This window comes from Ornithodoros turicata, chromosome 5, assembly GCF_037126465.1.
Source record: "Ornithodoros turicata isolate Travis chromosome 5, ASM3712646v1, whole genome shotgun sequence".
Taxonomy (NCBI): Eukaryota; Metazoa; Arthropoda; class Arachnida; order Ixodida; family Argasidae; genus Ornithodoros; species Ornithodoros turicata.
The window spans coordinates 49408686-49430206 of NC_088205.1; the positions used below are offsets into that span (position 1 = coordinate 49408686).

Here is a 21521-nt window from a genome sequence, read left to right on the forward strand (position 1 = left end):
ATGCAGGGGACAACTGTAACACCCGAGTCTGACCAACCGTAGAAAAATACTAGCATCCAGTGAGCGATATCGCTAGCGAACTAGTGGAGCGAATTATATAGATATTATGTTGCTCATTGAGTACCACCAAATAAATTTTGTACAAACGCCCAGGACAATTCGCTCATCCAGTATGCGTTGCCTGTACTTTAGTGTATTCAATATAAAAGAGAGAGAGCGAGGAACAGACTGAATCTGAGTTCCAGAAAAAATGGCCCACGAGAAAATGGTCTCTGGTTGCGTGGGCGGAAATAATGGCCCCGCGTGGTTCCGTGCGCCAAAATGTTTTTCGTGGCCCGCCCCGAAAGGACCTATTATACGTTTGCCATGAATGCACGGCAAATCGCTGATTCCTGCCTTATGCAATATTCAACCGTTTGAACATGCCCGTAGCCTGTTGCTACGTGCCCCAAGGTCAGGGCATATTGAAGCACTCTGCTTCGTGTTGCATATTAAAAGCTTTGGCCACATTGTCAGGAAATAGTCGCGTCATTTTTATTCCACAGTATCCAGAGGGATCAACTGTGCAGCTAGTGCACTGAAACGCCTACGCTCCCCTGCCCCCCGAGTACGTCTCGAATTGGGACGGTGTTCGAAAAAAAAAGTTTCAACTTTCCCCCCTTCCCCTACCAAAGCAATCACCCACAATCTATTCAACAGTTATCATCTTTATTTGTACTTTTCGCAATGACAGTGGAGCAAAAAGCAACAGAAACGTAAATTTTCCTTGTATCCATAAGCTGATGAAATAGTACGGTAGCAACAAATTTTCATAATATTGCACAACAGACTACACCCTAATCCCGCAACGTGAATAGACTCGTAACACCTGAACAGTGAATGAAATTAGCTAAAGAGAGTGGGGCTCAAGAAAATATAGCATTTTGATAGAAAAAAATATGCATTCCTCTTAATTCTGCCAAGCCTTGGGCAAGGGCTACAAATATAAGGCAGCAGCAACAGTTAGGCAAACAATGTTTCTTCAACAACACAACAAGTGGAGTATCATGCATAAGACATGCGCTGCAGCAGTTTTATACATGTCATGAAAAGTTGTAAGGCGGCGACAAGCACGTTTTCCAAGCCGACAGTCAGATGAGTCTGCTGAGCTGACGAGGTGGTTGTGTAGTTTCACAAGCGCATATGACTACACGAGTGACAGCTATGGTGTTTGGTGAAATCATGGTGAGCTCGTGTCGGCTATAGGCCATGTGTATCTTCACCAAGGCTGGCTGGAACCAACACTGGTACCTGCCCATACCTGCGGGCCTTGGCAATATACGCAGACAACGGCACCTTTGTGTGGAATTCCACCGTAATCCGTGCGCGTAAAGCTTTGTGAAAGACGAGGACCAAAAATGTCATATGCAATGGATTGCAGCACCCGAGGAATACTTGTGTCGTTCCATACCGGAGCCACCACAGTAAAATCACTGCGTGTCCTAGCGTTAGGCATGCAGGTGTACCAGAACTGTGCATAAACTACAGCCTATTGGAGGGCATTGCAAAAGCTGAACCTTCCTTAATAGGTTCAGTTATTTTGTGCAGCGTTACGGGACATGCATGGAAAAAGGCACAGAGTTGCGAAGATGGGGACGATGACTTGCTATCGCCAGCGAACATGGGAGTAGCTGCTAGAGTATGGCGTAAGAGTATGTGTATCGTTACTTGACGTATCACAACGGTTGATACAGGCGTGTTGTTGAAATGTTGAATTTGCTTCTCGTAGGTTACTGCGTCCCTTTTTCCATTTCACAGACTACCCTAGACAAATATTTGCATCAGTATTCCTAATATCTCTTGTTTGTAAAATTTTAAACTTTCCTTAAGGTCACCGGAGAAGGAATGTTCGATTCGTAATCCTCTATCAGTGTTTTTCAACGACATATCCAATACACTTTCATCCAGTTCAGCAGATACAGATCCTCGAAGAAGAATATCATTACTGCATGGCACCACCACAAAAATGAATGTCACTTTTTCAAACATTCAAGACATTAGGAGAGAAAAAGTTGGCTGTGCATACGAAGTTGGCATCTCAAGACAACGAAAAATAAATTCGAGCAACACTTATGCATATGCACACTTATACAAGTATGCAATCACACTTGCTCACGCAGATAACATCTAACACACAAAGCAAATATTCTTGTTTTACACAACATCTCCCTTATGCTCAGGAAGAGGAGGGTAGAAACCACCTTGGGGACCATAACCTGGAGGAGGTCCTCCACCAGACTGTGGGTATCCTTGAGGTGGGTAGCCAGGAGGGACATTGCCAGGCACACTGCAGTACGCTACAGAAGGTTGCGGGTTGCGTTCAGATGCCTCGAGCTCCTTGTAGAATGACAGGACCACAATGAAATAGTAGATCTGCAATGAATTGCGTAAACTGATTTACAGTCGTTTCTGAGACAACCAGAACTTGCAACGAACGCATGGACACTCAAAGGATCCGTGGAGAAAATATGTCAGGAGAAGTAGGAATTAGGATTACAAGCCTTGCGATACTCGTACCAACAAAAAGCACTGACTGCATGCATCGCGCAATCCTGACGCACCAGAGAGCTTTCAGTCTAACGGGTCAGAAGTCCCTCCGCTGCCTGTCTGCTACGTCATGTCAGTAGCCCAATAGACGGCCTGCGCCTCTACATCACTGATTAAGTAACACGCCGCAAAAGCATGCTGGTGGGCTCTATTAGCTTTATCAACCTATCAGCCAACGCGTTTTTCCCGCTTCTTGCCCACCACAGCAAAATATAACCTCCGGTCTTCTCGTGACTTCACATGTTTCTAAACAGGGGGTTGTCTATGGTGAAGCGCTCGCCTTCTTCTTTTACCTTTCTTTCTTTCTTTTTGTGGTTGTATTTCGCGCCACCCGTCTCGCGTCTGCAGCAGAGCAGTGGATCCGTCGTCTTGCTTTCTTCCCCGTTGTTGTTGAGTTGTTTGAATTTGTTTCCCTCAGTTGTTTGAAGGTGTACCTACTAGCCGTTATCGCTCTCCTCGACAACTGTGTAACCGACGACGAGTACCTTGTACAACGGGTGATTCATAAACGCAGAGTACTTGCCCAACTCCCGAAGGGAGTTCAATATCTACAACAATACAACAAGCCCAAGAGCATGTTTGCTATTCACAACAGGCAGGTTTCCTGCCATAAAGTGGCGGGAGCAGTGACGTCACCCATGCATGTAGAAGTCGGGGATGGCCGACTATATAAGACTCTGCCTACCAAGAACTACAACGTCTATAAGGTCTATAAAATATATAACGCCCCTATTTATTACCTAACTTATCCCAACCCAACCCAACCCAACCCACTTGTTGTGATATGTTGTAGTTGGTAATGTTGCATAAAGAAAGGTTGCTAAAGAGCGTACGTAAAAGTTGCGCACGAACCCGATTTTTAACTAGATCTCACTAACAGTGGAGTAACACAAGCCCGTCGATGTGCGGACCCCGGCCCGGCCTACAGTGTCAAGCCCGCGTCTGGCCTATAGGCGCGCCAAAAGATGCTTTACTCGGCCCTCTGGCTGGCTCGGGCTTTCGGGTAATCCCTAGCCCGTGCAGTGTTCTACGGAGCGGTGATAGTATCGCCTAATCAAAATGGCCTCATATCTGGCTTTCTGCAAGTATCAGTTTTGGGACCGCTCCTATTTCTGATATTCATCAATGATATATCCAATGACATTGCAGTGCACTTTCGCATATTTGCAGACGATTGTGTTATCTGCACTGACGTTCGTACCATATATGACCAAATCCTGTTAAATGAGTGCCTGAAAAAAAAAAAAAAAAGAAATGTCTCTTTGGTGTGATGAATGGGAAATGGTATTGAATGAGAAAAAGTGTGTATGCATGAACATCACTAGAAGGAAAGAAGCTTTTAAATTTGACTACAGGATCATGTACTCTCGACAGTAGACTCTTATAAATATCTTGGAGTCACAATTTCAAGAGATCTAAGTTGGACTTTGTATGTCGACAACATCGTTCGCGAGGCTTTGGGAAAATTATTGTTTTTAAGGCGGACTCATGCAGTCTAGTTAACGTTCGCTTCCGAAGAGAGTTGGCTGCACCGTCGCGAAATTGTTTTCTTCACTTTGCTTTCGTCCCGCGCTTTGAGAAAGTAACGTAATTGGAGGCAGCTTGCAGAACATATGCGATAGCAAACGACAAAGCCATTATTTTCATTCGCAGGGATCTGGAAAACTGCAGTAAGCTTGTCAAATTTGTTGATTGCAATCAATTCCGCGGCTGTTACTGTAGGGAAGGACACCATTTTGGCCCAAATATCGCGTGCGGCCCTGCCGAGAAAAGCGATTTTGTTGTATCTCCCATAGACTCCCATGTATTGAAAATTTGACGAAATCAGTGGATCGCATCAGACCTTCAAAAATATGTCATTCCCTAGATAAACTCGAGGGAAACACGCCTGTTTTGTGTAGAAATTTCACGAGATTTACGAGAACCCTGCAAACAAAAATTCTCCACAGACTTCTTAAGAAGTGAGTCCGCCTTAAAACGAACTCCCCAATGCTGTCACTGCGGTGCTGTAGAAGATCTAGAGCACATTCTTCTCCAGTGTCCACACTACCAATCTTCCCGAACCGTACTCTCGGGATCCTTTAACGAGCTGGACTCTCGCCTCCTCTCTCTCACAAAATTGCTCGGTCCCTGCCCACATCCAGTCCAGCAACGCTCTGCCCTCAAAGCTCTCTTCACCATTCTGGATGCCATAGGACTTCGATACTTATTGTGTAGGGGCTCATTATTTCATTCCCCGCATCACCACCAGCAATGGGGTAGAGTATATCGCCCCTGGCGATGAAACTCCCCATTCATCATCTCACAATAAACTTGTTGTTATAGCCTACAAGACAAATGTCCGTCTGGTACGAGAGTATGCAAGCGTAGCTGGGGTGTTTGAGATTGTTTGAGCTGGGGTTTTGAGACCACTAAGATTGAGGCAGTGCAAAATAAATCGCTGCGATTTATATTTAATAAGTACAGACGAACCAATTAAATTTCTGATCTTTATAATAAAGCCGGTGTGGACATGCTAGATAAAGGACGCACACAAGCCAGGCTAACTTAGCATAGACAAGGACCGATATATAGCTTTACCTAACAGACGTCCAACACGTAAATCAAACTCACAGTATATCATGCAGTACATTTCGAGGGACGATTCCTGTATTTTTTTTTTCGCGAACCATCACGGAATGGAACTCTCTACCGGACGACCTTGTCACAGCGAAAAGTGTTTGGCATTTCATGTCAAAAATTGAGCCATACTTGTGATTGTTCAAGTCTGTTGGTGTTTGTTTAATTGTGTTATTGCTTATTACAGTTTTTTTTTTTTTTTTGTAGTGTGCGTGTGCTTTGTACTTCTGTACACTCCACTCCTATACTTGGGTCTTGGGTATTGGGTCTCTAGATGGAGGCCAGTAGTATTTCAAAATAAAATAAATAACAATAAAAATAAAATAAAACGTCAATAGCTGTAGCTCTCTCTGTCGTGTCTGAGTAACGATATCGTCGTTCTACCGTTAATAACATTGTTAAGAATGTGTTGAAGGCCACGTTCATACGAGCGTTTTTTGCGTATGCGAAGACAGGCAGCAGGCGGACCCAGTAAACTCTGTGAGGCTCTTCAGACGCTATCTCTACGCTGTCCATAAAAAAAGCGATGAGAGTACTGATAAGGAAAACGTTCTTTTTTTATCCACGCTAAGTAAGATGAACGAAATAAAGTACGAAGTGACATCACATTGGTTCTTACTAGTCCACACAACACAAGGACATTCTCGGCTTAGCTGTATCATGTAATAAGACAGTAGAAGAAAAAATGTGTCAGAAGGCACACATGCAATAAGAGATCGAAAAATGCCTACAGGAGGCGCAAATCAAATAATCCTACAGATACTTACGGCCATGAATAATGTGATGAGGAGTGAAACAGCCAACGATGCCACGAATGCAACAACAACCGTCTGTGGAAACATAGGTAAATAATGTTAAAAGTGCGTAGTGATGTTGGTGCAGGTTACTATAAAGCACATCACAAGAACAGAGTAGGTATTCGGGCTTATTATCTACCGCTATCACGACTGACTAAATACTAGGCAACCATGTCATTTCCAGCCCAACCCAGCACTGTAATTTTGAAGCCATGCAGCCGAAGCGACGCCTGTCTTAGTTCAGCAAGCCTATTCTTTAGTTCTTATAATGTGGCGTAATTAAGCCTATAGGCTAGGAATTTTATAGCATCAATACATGTCCCATGAGACACAGGTTCTAGCAAACGACGATGGCCACTTGAGTGCGGCCAACAACGGCAAGCTACTTCGACATCCCCCACCCCAACCCACCCTTGTTCTAGCAAAAGTTGTACATTGATAATCATCTTCATTCTCGTTGCTGTCATCTGCTACCACTGTGTGTCTTCGTCTGCCCGTTCAAACTTGGAATTTCAACTCTCCAATAACGATGAACATCCCGCGAGCCGATGCATAGAGGCCCTATCAGATCATACTGAAGGGTATTCTGCATAGGAGCTGCTGATTATGACATGGCCGCTATAATATCATAGGTTGTGACTGTTACAAACGTCGAAGCTACATACCTGTCCCATCCGGGCACCTTCAGCGTTTTCCGGGTCCAAGCTCTGGCTCGTATCGATCGCACCCTGAGAGGGAAAATGAACTTAACAAGAGACATTCAAAATTTGTATGAAGAAAGTGAGAGTTGGTCAGCGACGAAGAATAATTGCTCCCCCAAGAAATCTATTTCTTCAGATTGAACGCCTCGCAGGAATTTTACGCATGAAGTTTCTGGTAACCCAGCGTAAGAGTAAATACGAACGCCAGCTTCTCATCATTGTCTCATTCTTGCTGCCACATTGGTGACCTGAAGAAACTTCTGAGCCCGGTAAATAACTTCCAAATTCATACCAAACTCGTTGCGACTTTTGAACTATCTTCCGATCACTGGAGGTTCTCCTTCAACTGTGGAGCCACTATACGGGGAGGCACGCATCCAGCAAGCACCTCACAGCTAATTTACCGCCCCGTACAGGTAGTACGTGGTTACATTCATTGTGTCATTTGTAATATAACCTTTTAGAAAAACGGCGAGGCCAGTGTTGGCGGAAGTAAGTACAACATTCGGTATGAAATACCAGAATTGGAGCCAGCCATTATTTAAACAGTTCTCTTTCCTTAAAAAAACAACTAAAACGCGCCAGTACTGTGAGTTATCCATTGCCAAATTTTGCTATACAAGTGCGGTGAAACCGAACCCAAGCGCGTCGTTTGAGCGCAGGGAGAAAAACATGTATTCCGTGTCGGATGGCCACGAGCTTTGAAGCGGTGCAGCTGTGGAGTAGGCGCTGTTCTGTTGTACAGATAAAGCACACTGCGGCCCAGATACGACGCCAACGCTAAAGGTTGTCTACCTCCTGCGCTCCTGAAGCTCATGGTTTCGGTTTCGGCTTATTCACATAGCAAAAGTTGACGATGGATATCTCCAAGTAGTCGCGCCGCTCAGGGAAGTGCCTCGGGACGGGAGCCGCCGGTATTTCGAACATAGACTGTTCTTCTTCTGGGCTGCGTCCTCGTCACTGGCATGTAATTTAAAGGGTTATGGATTCAAGGGTTCATGGGTATTGTAGGTCACCAACTCGGAGGAGACTGAAAGCCCATCCAGTATTTTATGACAGAAGTGAACAAACGCTTCCGTAAGGCGCTTTGTTGGGGTGCGGAAGGGCATTATGGGAATGAATGCGTGCTTTGCACCAGAATATAAACTTGCATTTGAGATCAGAACGCTGTCTTTCGCGTGTGGATTTGAACACAGTTTCCAGTTTGTATAGTTTAATGTTGTCAAAACTGTGGACAAAACGTAAAGCAGGCTTCACCTGATATTGCTCACATAGAAGCCATGTATTAGGAATAGAACAGCGCGTGCAGCACGTTTGGTTGTTACCGCTTTGCATCCGTTCTCTAGTGAGACGTTGCCTGTCTCATAGCGAAACATTTAAGTTCCATTGACGAATGTTGGGGTCTTCGAGGTTCCATTTTGGTTACAAATTTCCGACCTGTAAAGCAGGCTTCACGAGGTGCACTGAAGCGTTGGTTGAGGCCCTCTACCTGGTGAGTTGACGCAAATACACCATGTATTATGCAAGAAACGTGTGAGTTGAATACTCTATACGGCATTTCAAACACCGACCGATATTAGAGCACTAAGTTGATCCCTTTCGCCTCGTAAAGCAGGCATCATCTATTACCGCCGCGGGATGCGCGTATTGAAAATCAAAGAGCGCATGTAGTGCGTTCTTTTTCTTATGGCGATGGTTTTAAATGTAGATTTATGGGTGAATATTGTCAGGTTACTTTGAGGTTGCCAACTTTTCGGCTCGGCTTGTTGAGGGAGCTTCACTTGGGAGCCCCAATGTGGGTGGTTCCTCTGCACATTTCCGCATGAACTTCGCATGCTCCAAATACCGCTAATAACGCTAATGCACAAATAAAATAATGCTAGATATTCAAACGCTAATGGTAACATCCCAGTTACGAACATTTGTACAGCAACCGGCCTCACCACCTTTGTTCTTTATGATTCGTCCTTGAAACAGCTGATTTATGCAGCCATATTTGGGTGACTCTTTGTTTGCGCTAGTTGGCTATACGCGCGTTTCGGATCGTTTTTCCTCTCTTTGGTTGGTAACATGTGTTACCCAATATTTATTTATGTGCCAACTACCGTGGCATAGCTATTAATTAGCTAATTACTGATTTCCGCCCGTTCGAATCCCATTACCGCCTGTGTTGTCTGAGGTTCTCCCTGGCTTTTACGGCAGACTTTTCAGACGAATGTCGGCGCAGTTCCCGCTGAAGTCGGCCGAGGACGCACACTGACCCCTCCCTTGTCCCCCGTTACTTCCTGCTGTCCTCTCTCCATCTGTCCACGTCTGTACGTCGCTCATAGCCACAGTTGCTTCGCGGCGCTAACACGGAATTAAAAAATAAACAATTGTTTATGTATCCTTTGTCTACCGATGTTCATCATCGCGTCTCACTTTGCCAAGCCGGACATCATTCATCGGAGCGGCCCTCTGCTAACTATGAGGAAGAGATCGAATAAGAAACAGGTGACCGGCTATTCTATCCATGTCAGGGTGTGTGTCCGCTCCTGTTTGCTGCAGAGCTATCGCTCGAATTCAGAAATACGACACCACGGTGTTCCGTAAACTTTTGTCCCAAGCTGTACATGAAGCGGAAGATCAACTGTCCAGCAGCGAAGTAGAATTCGTAAAAGTCAAGTACAACTCCCTTTGTTGGGTATACAGTCATCGTAGTGCAGCGCACAGTTCCAACAATTTTCGTTTAAATATCTCCTTACATAAAGGTGACATCAAGACGCTTTTACAGCACCCTGCAATATGCTGTGATAGAACCGCGTCATCTTTACTTGACCGGTAAAAATAAAAAAGCAATATAATACAACGCCCTCGTACAGTTATCGCTTATCGAGTTATCCAGTTAACGCTTATTAACGCTGCCTTCGACGCCCTCAAATGGCACAATATCTTCTTTTTTTTTTTCTTCGGGTTGATCGAACCACATTTCCGTGGACTCCATGACGCACGCTGAACTGCACACGGAGCTCGAGGCAAATGTCATAGAGACACCTCGACGGACATAAGGAAGCTCAGGCAGATGTGGTGACAAGGGCTGTTGCTCAACGTACAGCGCAACATTACATCATACATCACAACAACGCAGCCCCCGCTGCATTTCTTGTTAAACTTTTTGTGCTTTTCTGCCTTAGCGACCTTCTGCATACTGAAATTTCAGTGTGTGTGTGTGTGTGTTTTCTACCAAACCAACCCAAAATGTAGACTAAGGCGCCTCAATAGTATGGTGCTCCAGGTCACTCGGACGTAAAAGAGAAATAAAAACGAAAAACCATAATTGTACTCTACATCACGCTTCGGCAGGTAAATTGCTATTGGTGATATGCGGAAGACATATACTCCTTCTGCTTGTAATCCAATCAGCCAACACTCCGGGTGTCAAAAAACATCACTATATCCTGTTTTCTCCTTTTTGCTGCTTTACTTTTCGCTATCGTTCACTCAATCGCCAATGTTAAGAGTAACTTATTTACCGGAGTTTCCAACAGCGAGTTTTAACACAAGGTATGCTATCGCCTTTGCGTACGTAAGTGATAGCGTGATGGCTCTGCGCACCGCGCGAAGCTCTCTTTATTAACGAGTTCATGTGGGGTAGTTGGTACATATTCGCTACAGAAGATAAGCAGCGAGAGACGAGGGATGACAGACTTCACGCCACAATTGCTAGCTAACAACTGATAGAATTTAATGCAACAGAAAATAAGGAAAACACAAGGGGAAGTGACAGTAAACACTGGCTTCTTAGACATTATCTTCCTGTTCGGTGGTAAATTGACCCATCGCAAAGAGATTAGTTACCTGTGCGACACGCGCTGTTAGACCACCGAACAGGAAAATATTGACTAACAAGGCAGCTTTTCCTGTTACGTCCCCTTGTGTTTTCCTTATTTTCTGTTGCATTAAATTCGATCAGTTGTTAGCTAGCAATTGTTGCGTGAAGTCTGTCATCCCTTGTCTCTCGCTGCGTATCTTCTGTAGCTCTCTTTCAGGGTGTACCCTTCTGCGAAAGGGGCGCGAAAATTCACTTTATCGCGAAAACGGACGCACAATGAGGCCGGAGAATCCACTTCACGGAAACAGCTGCGCCTGACAGAATGCACTACCAGGACAACGCACCAGGTGTCACAGGAAAAGTTTGACGAGCTGTTGCTTAATCTTGAAAGATGAAAGAACATCAGTTCTCTCATGTTCAACAGCTTGCTTAATCTTGTTGTGAAGGGCTTCCATCCACTAGCCTTCGTGGAACAACCGGAGTTCCGTGCATTTGTCGAAGGTAAACTTTGGCATACTTCTTCTGTTGCAAGCAAGTTCTGTTGCGATGCTCCCAGTAGCAACGTCGTTACAACGTGTTTCTTACATTTAGGAATCTGTCCTCAAGTTGACGTTATTTCACGGAGGACCTTACGTCGACGTAGCCCACACTGGAATGCTACGTCATATATGTGCTGTTCTGGAGAACCAACAGTACCCGTGTCTTTCGGCTGACATATGGTCTACTTCAACGAAGAGTTATATGGGTGTTACTGCACACTGGGTATGATTCTTCCAACTCTCTTTTTGTTATCCGCTTTAATCTGCGTTAAGTGTATCAATAGCACGCCATGTTCTTTCCAGATTTGCCCCAGCACATTCGAGCGAAAATCAGCTGCGCTGACGTGTAAGAGGTTTCCTGGGAAACACTCTTATGATCGTGTGGCAGAAATTCTGAGTGACATATGCTTTGATTTCAAACTCTCCTTGGAAAAAAATGTGGGCACCGTAACAGACAACGGGTCAATTTTCGTCAAGGCGTTCAAAGAGTTTGGTGTACAAGACGAAAGATATGATGACTGTGACGAAGACTGCGAGTTCCTCTCGATCAGCTACTCCGGGTCTGTGCTTTCGCGTCATATCCGCTGCGCCAGTCACACGCTCAGCCTTATTGGGACGACGGATGCCAAGCGTGGTGTATCGCAAAACGCGACCGATGCCACACGACTGTGATTTCGAAATGTTCGCAATATTGGAGTGCGTCCAAGCGGCCCAAATTCTCTTTGCAATAAACCTATATCCCCCCCTCCCCGGCCCAATTCAGCGGAATTGGTGCACACTGTTTTGGGGGTGCAACTTATCACTCCTTGCGTAACTGGATGTAATTCGTTTTTCGACGCCGTGAAACGTATCCTACAGAACAAAGACAAGCTTCCGGAGTTGTCCGACACTCTAGAGCTTCCTCGGCTTACGGACTCGGAGCTGGCCTTCCTCGAGGACTACTGTAGGATTTTGGAGCCCATCTCTACAGGTAAAAACCCTGAGAACGCAGCTCGGCGGTATATATAGTGATACACATGTGTTTGTGCAGCTTTAGATCGCCTCCAGGGCAGCAATCCTTGCTTCTACGGGGAACTCCTCCCTACGCTGGTGGCTGTGAGGAGCCGACTAAAGTCAGCTAGCCAGGGCATCAGAGACAAGACACTTCCCTGTATTGCCAGCGCGGTGTCAGATGGATTGGAGCGACGCATTTGTCCTTATTGCAACAGCCGCACATCCCTACTTCAAAGCGCGGTGGCTTCCGGCTAATGAACACTGTGCCCTGGAAACTTTGCTGCTCGGGGCCGTCGAGGATACCATGACAGTGGGGTGACGCTGAAGCCGATACGTTAATCGATTTTACTTCTTCCTCAGAGCAAGGAAGTTTGTCGCTGTCATCGCCGGCGTGCCAGTCGAACCTGGAAGTCCTTAAGTATTTTGACGACAGGAGAGTGAACCTTTCCACGCTAAATGACTATCCCGGCGTCAAGTCTGTGTTCTTGAACTATAACACGAACCTCTGCTCCTCAGCCCCAGTTAAAAGACTGCTTTCGTTCACCAGCCTTCTTCTGCGACCGAACCGACGCAGTCTTGAGGACCGTCTATTTGAACAGATGCTCTTGCTAAAATGCAACAACCTCAAATAAAATGCAGTTGGAAGCGTTTAATGTTTCCTCTTGTTGTGTGGCTCCGAACAGGCTGCGTGTTACGGCGGGCCCAAAGTATTACTTCCATTACTCAAGTAATACAAGCAAGTATTACTATTATGTATTATAATACCTGAAAAATGAAAGTATTATGTATTAGTATTATAATACCGATTTTTATAAGTATTAGGTATTTGTATTATTAGCAATTTTGAGTATTACTGCCCATCCCTGCTCTCTTTATGTTTTGCGCGTGCGCAGAACCACCAACGCTATTCCTTACGTACGCTATCTCCTTTGCGCACGTAAAAGGTAGCGTTGTTGGTTCTGCGCACGCGCAAAACATAAAGAGAGCTTCGCGCATTGCGCAGGACCACCACGCTATCCCTTACGTACGGAAAGGCGATAGCGTACGATGGACAAAACCTCTGTATTTTTACTGTAGTATTATCTAGAGGGTGTCCCAGAAAACGTGTCATTGAATTATAATAAAAAAACTACGCCACCTAGAATCATGCCGTCAACAGCATTTGTTCGGATTAGGCTTTTGCCATCTCCTAATGTGAATGTCATGTACTCCAAGTTTAATTATGTAAATATTTGCGAACTGAACTCTGAAATTTGCTAAGTAAAGGTCACTTTTTAACCCCACCAATATGAAGAGCGTGCCGAATCCACTCAAATTCCTGATAATTCACAGTGATATTCACGAGCTATCCCATCGGGAATAGCCGCATATCATGCTTTTCGGAGCACCGGACCATAGTGCGCAATGACTTTTTGAGCGCAATCGCTCTCAGTGCGACAAAAGGAAGTTCCGAAGCCAGCCCACAGAGTGATAGTAGAAAAAGTAACAGTCCCTAAAATTGGGAGAGGGAAATCATTATCCCAGCGAAAGTCGGACGTGATAAGCCGTGCCTGTTTTATCTCTTTCTGCGATGTCGGGGAGGGCTGGGTTTCCAACCTCCTTTCGTCGGACTGACAAAGATTGCGCTGAAAAATTCATCGTGCGCTATTCTGTGCGACCTCTGTAGAGCATGATGTTCGGCTTTTTTCCCGATGGGATAGCTCCTGAATATCCCTGTCAATTATCATTAATTTGACTAAATTAGACACGCTCTTTAGATTGGTGGGGTAAAAAAGTGCCCTTTACTAGGCAAATGTCCGACTAAAGCTTGCAAAAATTTACATAATTAAACTTACGTTACACGACATTCACACGAGGAGGTGGCAAAAACCCAGTAAGAACAAATGCCATTGATCGCACGACTCTAGGTGGTGTAGTTTTTTATTAAAATTCAATGACACGTTTTCTGGGACACCCTGTATAGGAATAAATTGCTCTGTATTATCGTGTGTTTTAGTACATCGGAAGAATTCTACGAAAACGATACCATAAAGGAAGTTATCAAATCCAAGCTTAGCGATGTCATGTCACCCGCTTCAAAGAAACAGGGCGATTGGCTTATCAATTTATCATGTAATATGTATCTCGAAGTTCCGGCCGCTCTTCGTACAGAGCTTAAAATAAACCTTTACATGATATTATCACGATGCTGATGCACAGACCGCACCCAAGCAGCAAAATGTACTGAAAGTCGAGTGCAATAGGGGTGGACGGTATGTGTCTTATCAATGTTCTTTAGTTTCAAGAGTCTGTTCAAGGCCTTCCACCTACCCGTCCACCCCTATTGCACTCGACTTTCAGTACATTGTGCTGCTTGGGCAGGTGTTGTACAGCAGGTGCTCACATAGCTTGCATTGCTTGAGACCAGTGTGCTTCAATTGTGGTTCGATCAATCTGAAGATGAAAAAGAAGATATTGTGCGATTTGGTGGTATCAGAGGAAGCGTTACTTCCCTCTTACGTGTCTCTGAAGTAGCGATAACTGTACGAGGGCGTTGTATATTTTGTCATTGATATTTTACTGGTGAACTAAAGACGACATCTTTCACACCTATCACAAAACATTGTGTATTCTCTTGAAACCTCTTCATCACACACAGCAGGGTGCTGTAAAAGCGTCTGATGTCAGCTTTATGTAGATAAATGTTTCAACGAAAATTGCTAAAACTGCGCTGCCCTACGCTGACCGTATACTCAACAAAGGGAGTTGTGCTTGACTTTTACAGATTCTGGTCCGGTGCTGGACCGCTGGTCTTCCGCTTGTACCAATTGCACACACACTATGTCTACAAAGCCTCCGTTCCTCCTTCTTTGTTCGTGCAGCAGCATAATGTCAGACTTGTAGAAGTGAGACGGGAGGATGGACAATGGATGACAAATTACACTTAAATAAATATTGGGTGATACCTGTTACCAAGAAAATAGAGGAAAAACGATCCGAAACGCGCGTATCAAAGTCTCCCATACGCAAATATGGCTCTTTGAAGGACCAATCATAGAGAACATTAAAGGAGGCGAGGACGATTCTGTACGTTCGGGACTTAGGAAGCAGATGTTAGTTGCTGGGATGTTAAAATCACCCTTTGAATATCAACATCGTCTCACCTGATTTTCGTTGTCCTTTTCACAGCCTATTCAGGATTTTGGGCGTAGGAGGAGCTGGACCTGTTTCATATTTCGAATTCATGCAAGCGGCATTTGCAGCACGCGAAGTATATGCGGATGTGTGCGGAGGAACCCCCCCCCCCCCCCCCAACCACCACCACCATTGGGGCTCATAAAGCAACCGAGCGGAAAAGTTTGGAACCTCAAACAAACCTGACAATATTAACCCATACATTTACATTTCACAGCATCGCATTAGAAATACAACGCACTACAACCGCTCTTTGATTTTCAATACGAGCATCCCACGGCGGTAAGTAGATGATGCTTCTCTACGAGGCGAAGGGAATCACTTAGTGCTCTAATATCGGCCTCTGTGCTAGTTTGCCATCCCTCATATCAAGATATTCCTTGCCGGCACGCCTCTGGCCTCAAACCTCCTCACACGCTGCGTGAATCGAAGCAGGAGTCTCCTGACAGCAAGATATTTGTTTTATTCTTGCATGCGCAGCAAATTCTGCGAACTTATCTGTCTTGTAGGGTGTTTGAGATGTCGTACAGAGCATTCAACTCACGCGTTTCTTGCAAAATACATGGTGTATTTGCGTTAACTCACCAGGTTGAGGACCTCAACCAACGCTTCAGTGCACCTCGTGAAGCCTCCTTTACAGGTCGGAAATTTGGAACCTCGAAGACCCCAATATTCGTCAATGAAACTTGCACTAAATGTATCGCTATATGACACAGGCAACGTCCCGCTAGAGAACGAATGCAAAGCGGTAACAACGGAACGTGCTGCACGCGCTTTTCTATTCCTAATGCATGGCTTCTATGGGATCAGTATCAGGTGAAGCCTGCTTTACGTTTTGTCCCGAATTGCTGGGCATGAATTTTGACGTCCCTGGTCACAGTACTGACAACATTACCCATACATACTGGAAACCGGGTTCAGATCCTCACGTGACAGACGTGGCAGGGGGTCTTATCTCATCTACAAGTGCAACGTTATTCACCTATCCTGCATTAACAAGGCACTCAGAAACACTCCACAAATGAAACACGTCAGGACAGTTCTTTCCTATTCTTTCTAATGGCGTTCATCGTTTATAGATGCTGTTATGGTTTGCATGGCCACTACACTCTTTGTTGCATGTCACAATTCTATGTTACAAATATATACAGGGTGTCCAAGCTAACGTGCACAGGGGTCCAAAAAAACTCCAGAGTATTGTGAGGAGTGAGTATTGTGAGGAGGTCTAATCGCCTGTATTTTTTCACGGGGGCTGATGAAAGGCGCACATAATTAGATTTGTGTTTTTAAATTATTCGTCTTAAAGGTGGCGTCCGCGAGGAATCCGAATGTCTAAAGTTAATGTGATATCCACTTTGAGATGCCTTCCAAGAAGAAAATACCAAAAAAGTTCCGCAAAATTAATTCGTGTTGATTTTTTGTTGTTGTTGTTGTTTTCTATAAAACATTAACAAGATCGAATTCAAAACCAACTGTCCGCTTCCGGTTGAAACGGCCCTTCCCTGTTTCGCCTCTTCCGGTGACGTAATTGGCATTGCCGGCGAGATTCCCAATTGCTAAGCTGACGGTGTCGTCATGCTGGTTGCGATCCGATACCACCGAAAGCATGAAACGCAGATGTTTCTAGTGACTGTTTGGCAGCAGGTTGCGAGTCGGAATACCGCATTTTGTGACGGACAGCCTGCCTTCATAACCAACTCCAGTGACGTCGTAGCACACTGTTGCCTGAATTCAGCCGGGAGCACGCAGCCGGCTGCAAAATCCAATTCAATTCATTTTCTAATGTTTTCGACTGTTTCAAAACGATATATTCCGCTTACGTGTATTTCAGGCACCCACTATTCCGATCGCGCCTTCAGTTCAACTGCGTTTTTTGTCCGGACACCGCCTTTAAGGCCGAGATGTGAACTAGAAAGTTGTAAAGGGTGCAGACAAACACCCACCGCGATTGTTCCCTATACAACATACGCCTTGCGTGGAGTTTTTTTTCCTGGTAAGAAAGAACGCGCGCGAAATCAGAAAGTGTACCACGTGACACGAGGCGAGCGCGCCTACGCGCTCGCCTCGATTTCAGAGCTCTCGAGCGTACAGAGGAACTACTACATCCGTTATGTGCCGAGAAGCGACCCTCAGGTCAGAGCTCACATCAAGATTTGCTTCGAAAAAAATGGCTTTCAACAAGGACCGTCTCTCATTATGCTATCTCATTTTGCCCGAAAGCCTGCCAACCACTGCAACGTAAGATAAGAGAAAAACAGCTAAACTCGTAACGTTTACTATTCTCCGATGTCATAAATATCGACAGAATAAGTAGAATGGAATCAACACATAGCCGTCTGGGTAAAACAACAAACTTTTTTGCGAGTAAAAAGTTTAACTTACGACCACGCCGCAAAGAACAGCAAGCAAAATGATGATGATTCCAAGTTCAACGAGGATGATCGCCTCAACCACCAAGTAAGGAATGAGGAAGTTGCGTCGCCTCTGGGAAGGAGACATGAGAATGGTGAAAATCTAAAATGCGTTTAAACTTGGTCTGTACAGGTTGCATTGTACACTGTTTCACCCCACGAGAAACTGTGGACTACCAGACCAAACCATACTGACTGCACGTGTTCTGCAATGCGGTAAGGATATACTAGGGTTGTCCCATAAGTTATCGGCCTGACCCAGAAAGACTCAGGTGATGTAAACGAGATAATTTTTTAATGCGTCAGCATTTGAAGTGTCAAAATGGAAAACGCTGTATGTATGTGTGTGTCCGTTTATGAGATGGTGAAGACTCACCGAGGCAGCGGTATAAGTGGGTATGTAAAGGGGATATCAGAGGGTAAATGTAAATGAAGGTAAATGGTTTGAAATTCAAGTAGTCGAAGGTAATTAAGAGTAAGAGGTAAGAACAACTGAAGATAATTAGAGGTAATTGAAGGCAATTAAAGCAAGTTGACTTTAAATGTAACGAATGTAAGATAAGAATGTAATGTAAGATGAATGACAAGATAAAGGTAGTGATAAGCATTGCGGTCGCTCGTCTTCAGGTTCCGTCGTCCGCTAACCCATGTGAACTTCGACGTGCGGGCCAATGAAGGTCATCCCCGCCCTTGCGGTGAGGATGTGACGACACCGGATATAGCTGGGCAAGCCGCTGCGCGGTCACATCGAAGCCGGGCGAAAAAAGTGCTAGCTGGCAAAGTCCTTGGGATCGCAAAACGCCACGATAACACACGAGTTTGCTACGTGTTGAGCATATGAACGCAATTGCTCGGAATCTGGCAAAAAAAAAAAAAAAAGGTAGCCAGGAAATGACCACGCGAATTCGCCATTTCACACAGGTGTGTCTGGTTGGATAAAAACAATAGCGCATAAAATATCAACCAAGGTACAGGGAGGGTATAGGGTTTATTCACGTGACGTCACGGAAGCGCGTCGTCTGCTCGGACGCCATATTGTGGTACCACCGGATCGGAATATCTGCGCGTGTTGACGACGTTGGCGGACTGTTTTTTGGATAGCTTCCTTCCACAACGGATATACGGCTTCATGTGTGACGAAAGTGCAAGCAAGAAACACGTAGACAGCTTGGACGGTGACGATCTGTCCCGTTATCGAGCGAAAATAGAGTTATGCTTTGGCCTCGATCCGTACCAAGTCCATACGCTGTAAAGCGTGGTGACTGTGCACACGATTTGTCATTGTGGCCTCAGGTGGACCATAGTGATATCCACGAATACTTTTTGATGAAAAATAGCTTTATTTCTAAGAAGCAATTCAAGGCAAAGAAGGCACTGGAGACATACAATTTTTTTTGTAAGCGAGAAACCCGGACTGAGAGAGATTCAAGACGATCACATGCTATAGCTTTCACAGGTCAGAACCTTAATTTGACTCCTTGATATGTCTTATCGTCACAATGAGGTATCACAACATGAGGACGCTATGTCGTACAAAAATTTACGACGACGTTATAATCACACTACGATAATACGATATTGCATGTTCGTACGACTACTTGAAGTAATTACGGATGAATTACATACTTTCCAAAAATGGAAATTAAGTTCACTGAAACACTGGATATTTTAGTGTTCAAAACTCAAGCAGTTCTCTTATTCCTAATTTTTCTATTTGCACGTATTGCTTCGCACAGCAGTGCTGTCGCAGACACATTCATATGACACTAGATGTACGTGCAAAAATTAAATAAATAAAGCAAGATTAAGATGTTGAGAGGAAGGGGGTGTAAAGCGTGGTCATAGTAAATCACTGATAACATGCACACTCTTTCATGCACAGCTTTCTGTTTCATATTTCCAATATTTTTGCAGGTGAACCATTCCGAAGCATTGTCTGCACCACATCTCAAGGTGTGGATTTCGTTTAAAAAGATTGAGAAATTGTGACAGCCCCACTGCGACTGCATGGCGCCCGTGTCACATGTGGCTGCCCGCAGTTTGCTTCTACCTGGAGGCTGGAGTCCTGAAAGAAATAAGCCCAATAAGCGTAGTAGCTGTGTATAACTTAATATTGGTGAGCTCATATAGCCTGCAATACTCATGCCTACTATTATCAGGTGCAATGTCAAATGCTTGTGTATGAGGTAGAGTGTGCACACTTTGTGCTCTGGAAAAAGATGAAATCTCTGTGCACCGGATTTGTAGGAATGATCAACTTCTTGAAGTTGCCATAAGAATGGCTGAAGTGTTCTTTAGACATGCTGTTCTCAGAAATGGTGGAAAAGTGGTTCACCCAACAGAGAAAATAGGAGGACTCCTTGCAGATTAAAGCCTTATGTGGCAGCAGATGTTTGTGAGTGTATCATGCATCATGCATTAAGTCAATGGCGAATATGTACGATATGTTGGTAATGCAGACTTTATTGGTGCCGAATCATAAAAACCATTTCATCACACATAGAGTTGTTTTCATTCAAGACAGCATATCGTTACAAGACAAGTCTGTTAACGTCAAAATAAGAATAGCACTCACTCGAACCACTCGGGAAAAAGGTGCTGAGGCCCAGAATTTCAACTTCAACTTTCCACTCTTTTCTATATTGCAAATTCCACGTTTTCAATGTGGAACCGGCTAGGGTTATCGATCCATACCATTCTAGAGTTAAACCTGAATGTTAGCTGCCAGTTAACTATTTTACGACCAGCCACCCTATTTTCACATGTTCTGTGTGACCGTCACTACCGAATGATGACATGGTCAGCCGTTGGCGATGTCGTCTAAAAAAGGAAGTAACTGTGCAATTTGGACATTCACTTCCTCCTCAAGCCCAAAAGGCTGACGCAGCGTTTCCCACTTACGTGGGCATGTCGAATTCAACAGCTTTACTCAGTACGCTCCTGTTGTATTCATCACCGCATAATTATTTCCAAGCAAAACAGTTGCAAACTGTGTGTCCAGCTAGCAAGATTTGAGAGTACGAGTAACAATGTCCAGATTAATCTCTAGGCACCACTAAGTTACAAAGATTCGTCAGAGCACAGCACACGACAGCAATTTTGTCGATTGGTGATTTACCATCCTTAGATGCCTTCAACAGCTGAACCGGTCGACAACGTCTCAAAATCATGAACCTGTTCCTAACCAGTCTGATCACTCTTTCAACATGGATCCGGATGTTTGCCAGCTGTTTCGTGTGCTCAACTTCATCGGCATTCAATTGACGCTTTCCCCAGGTGAATGGTGGAATGTAAACAGAGCCCTTGCATACAAATGCGTAGTCTTAGGCGCATGAGGAACACCATTATTTCTTCAAAACCTGTTAAAGGGACTATCGCATCCGTCCCGGTCGATTCCGAAACTGTAGTGCTGTTTTACTCCACGTTCATCACTGATAATCATGTTGAAAACCCGACGCGTATTGGTGGTGTTGTTCCTCTGCAGTTTGATATAAAACTTGATAAGAGCAGACGACGCATTCCGGGATTCCCTCTCTGGAAACATCACACGGACGAGGCCAATCACTGCGCGCCCTTTGACGCGGAGGAGACCAATCATGGAGCGGCCGGAGGGACCTTGGTAGCCTTGGCGACCGACCGACAGGCGGGCGGGCGGGTGAGTCGGAATGCTAGGGAACGGCGTCTTCGCTGTGATCGGCTCGCGGAATGTTGTTTCTGGTTGGCGTCGAGCGTGTTCGTACAGCCAGGAGCGTAACACCGTGTTTCAAGCAACATGGTTATGTCAGGACTCACACGGGTAAGCGAAAGTCGGCGTATTTACTGAGGACTTTTCACTTAGTATATTGCGATGCGAACGCCAAGCAGACGACCTCGGAGACAATCGCCTGCGC

At 44.9% G+C, this 21521-nt stretch overlaps 1 protein-coding gene across 1 annotated transcript in view; it reads right to left on the reverse strand.

Annotated features, from left to right (window-relative positions):
* Positions 1 to 691: 691 nt before the first annotated feature.
* The window catches only part of LOC135394449 (uncharacterized), a 92473-nt gene continuing 71643 nt past the window's right edge, over positions 692 to 21521 (reverse strand). Inside the window, exons 4-7 of the mRNA XM_064625185.1 lie at positions 17603 to 17704; positions 6668 to 6730; positions 5973 to 6035; positions 692 to 2412 (exon numbers count right to left, since the gene is read on the reverse strand). Coding sequence (XP_064481255.1) covers positions 2194 to 2412; positions 5973 to 6035; positions 6668 to 6730; positions 17603 to 17704 — 447 coding nt within the window. The 3' untranslated portion in view covers positions 692 to 2193. The remainder of the gene's footprint in view (positions 2413 to 5972; positions 6036 to 6667; positions 6731 to 17602; positions 17705 to 21521) is intronic.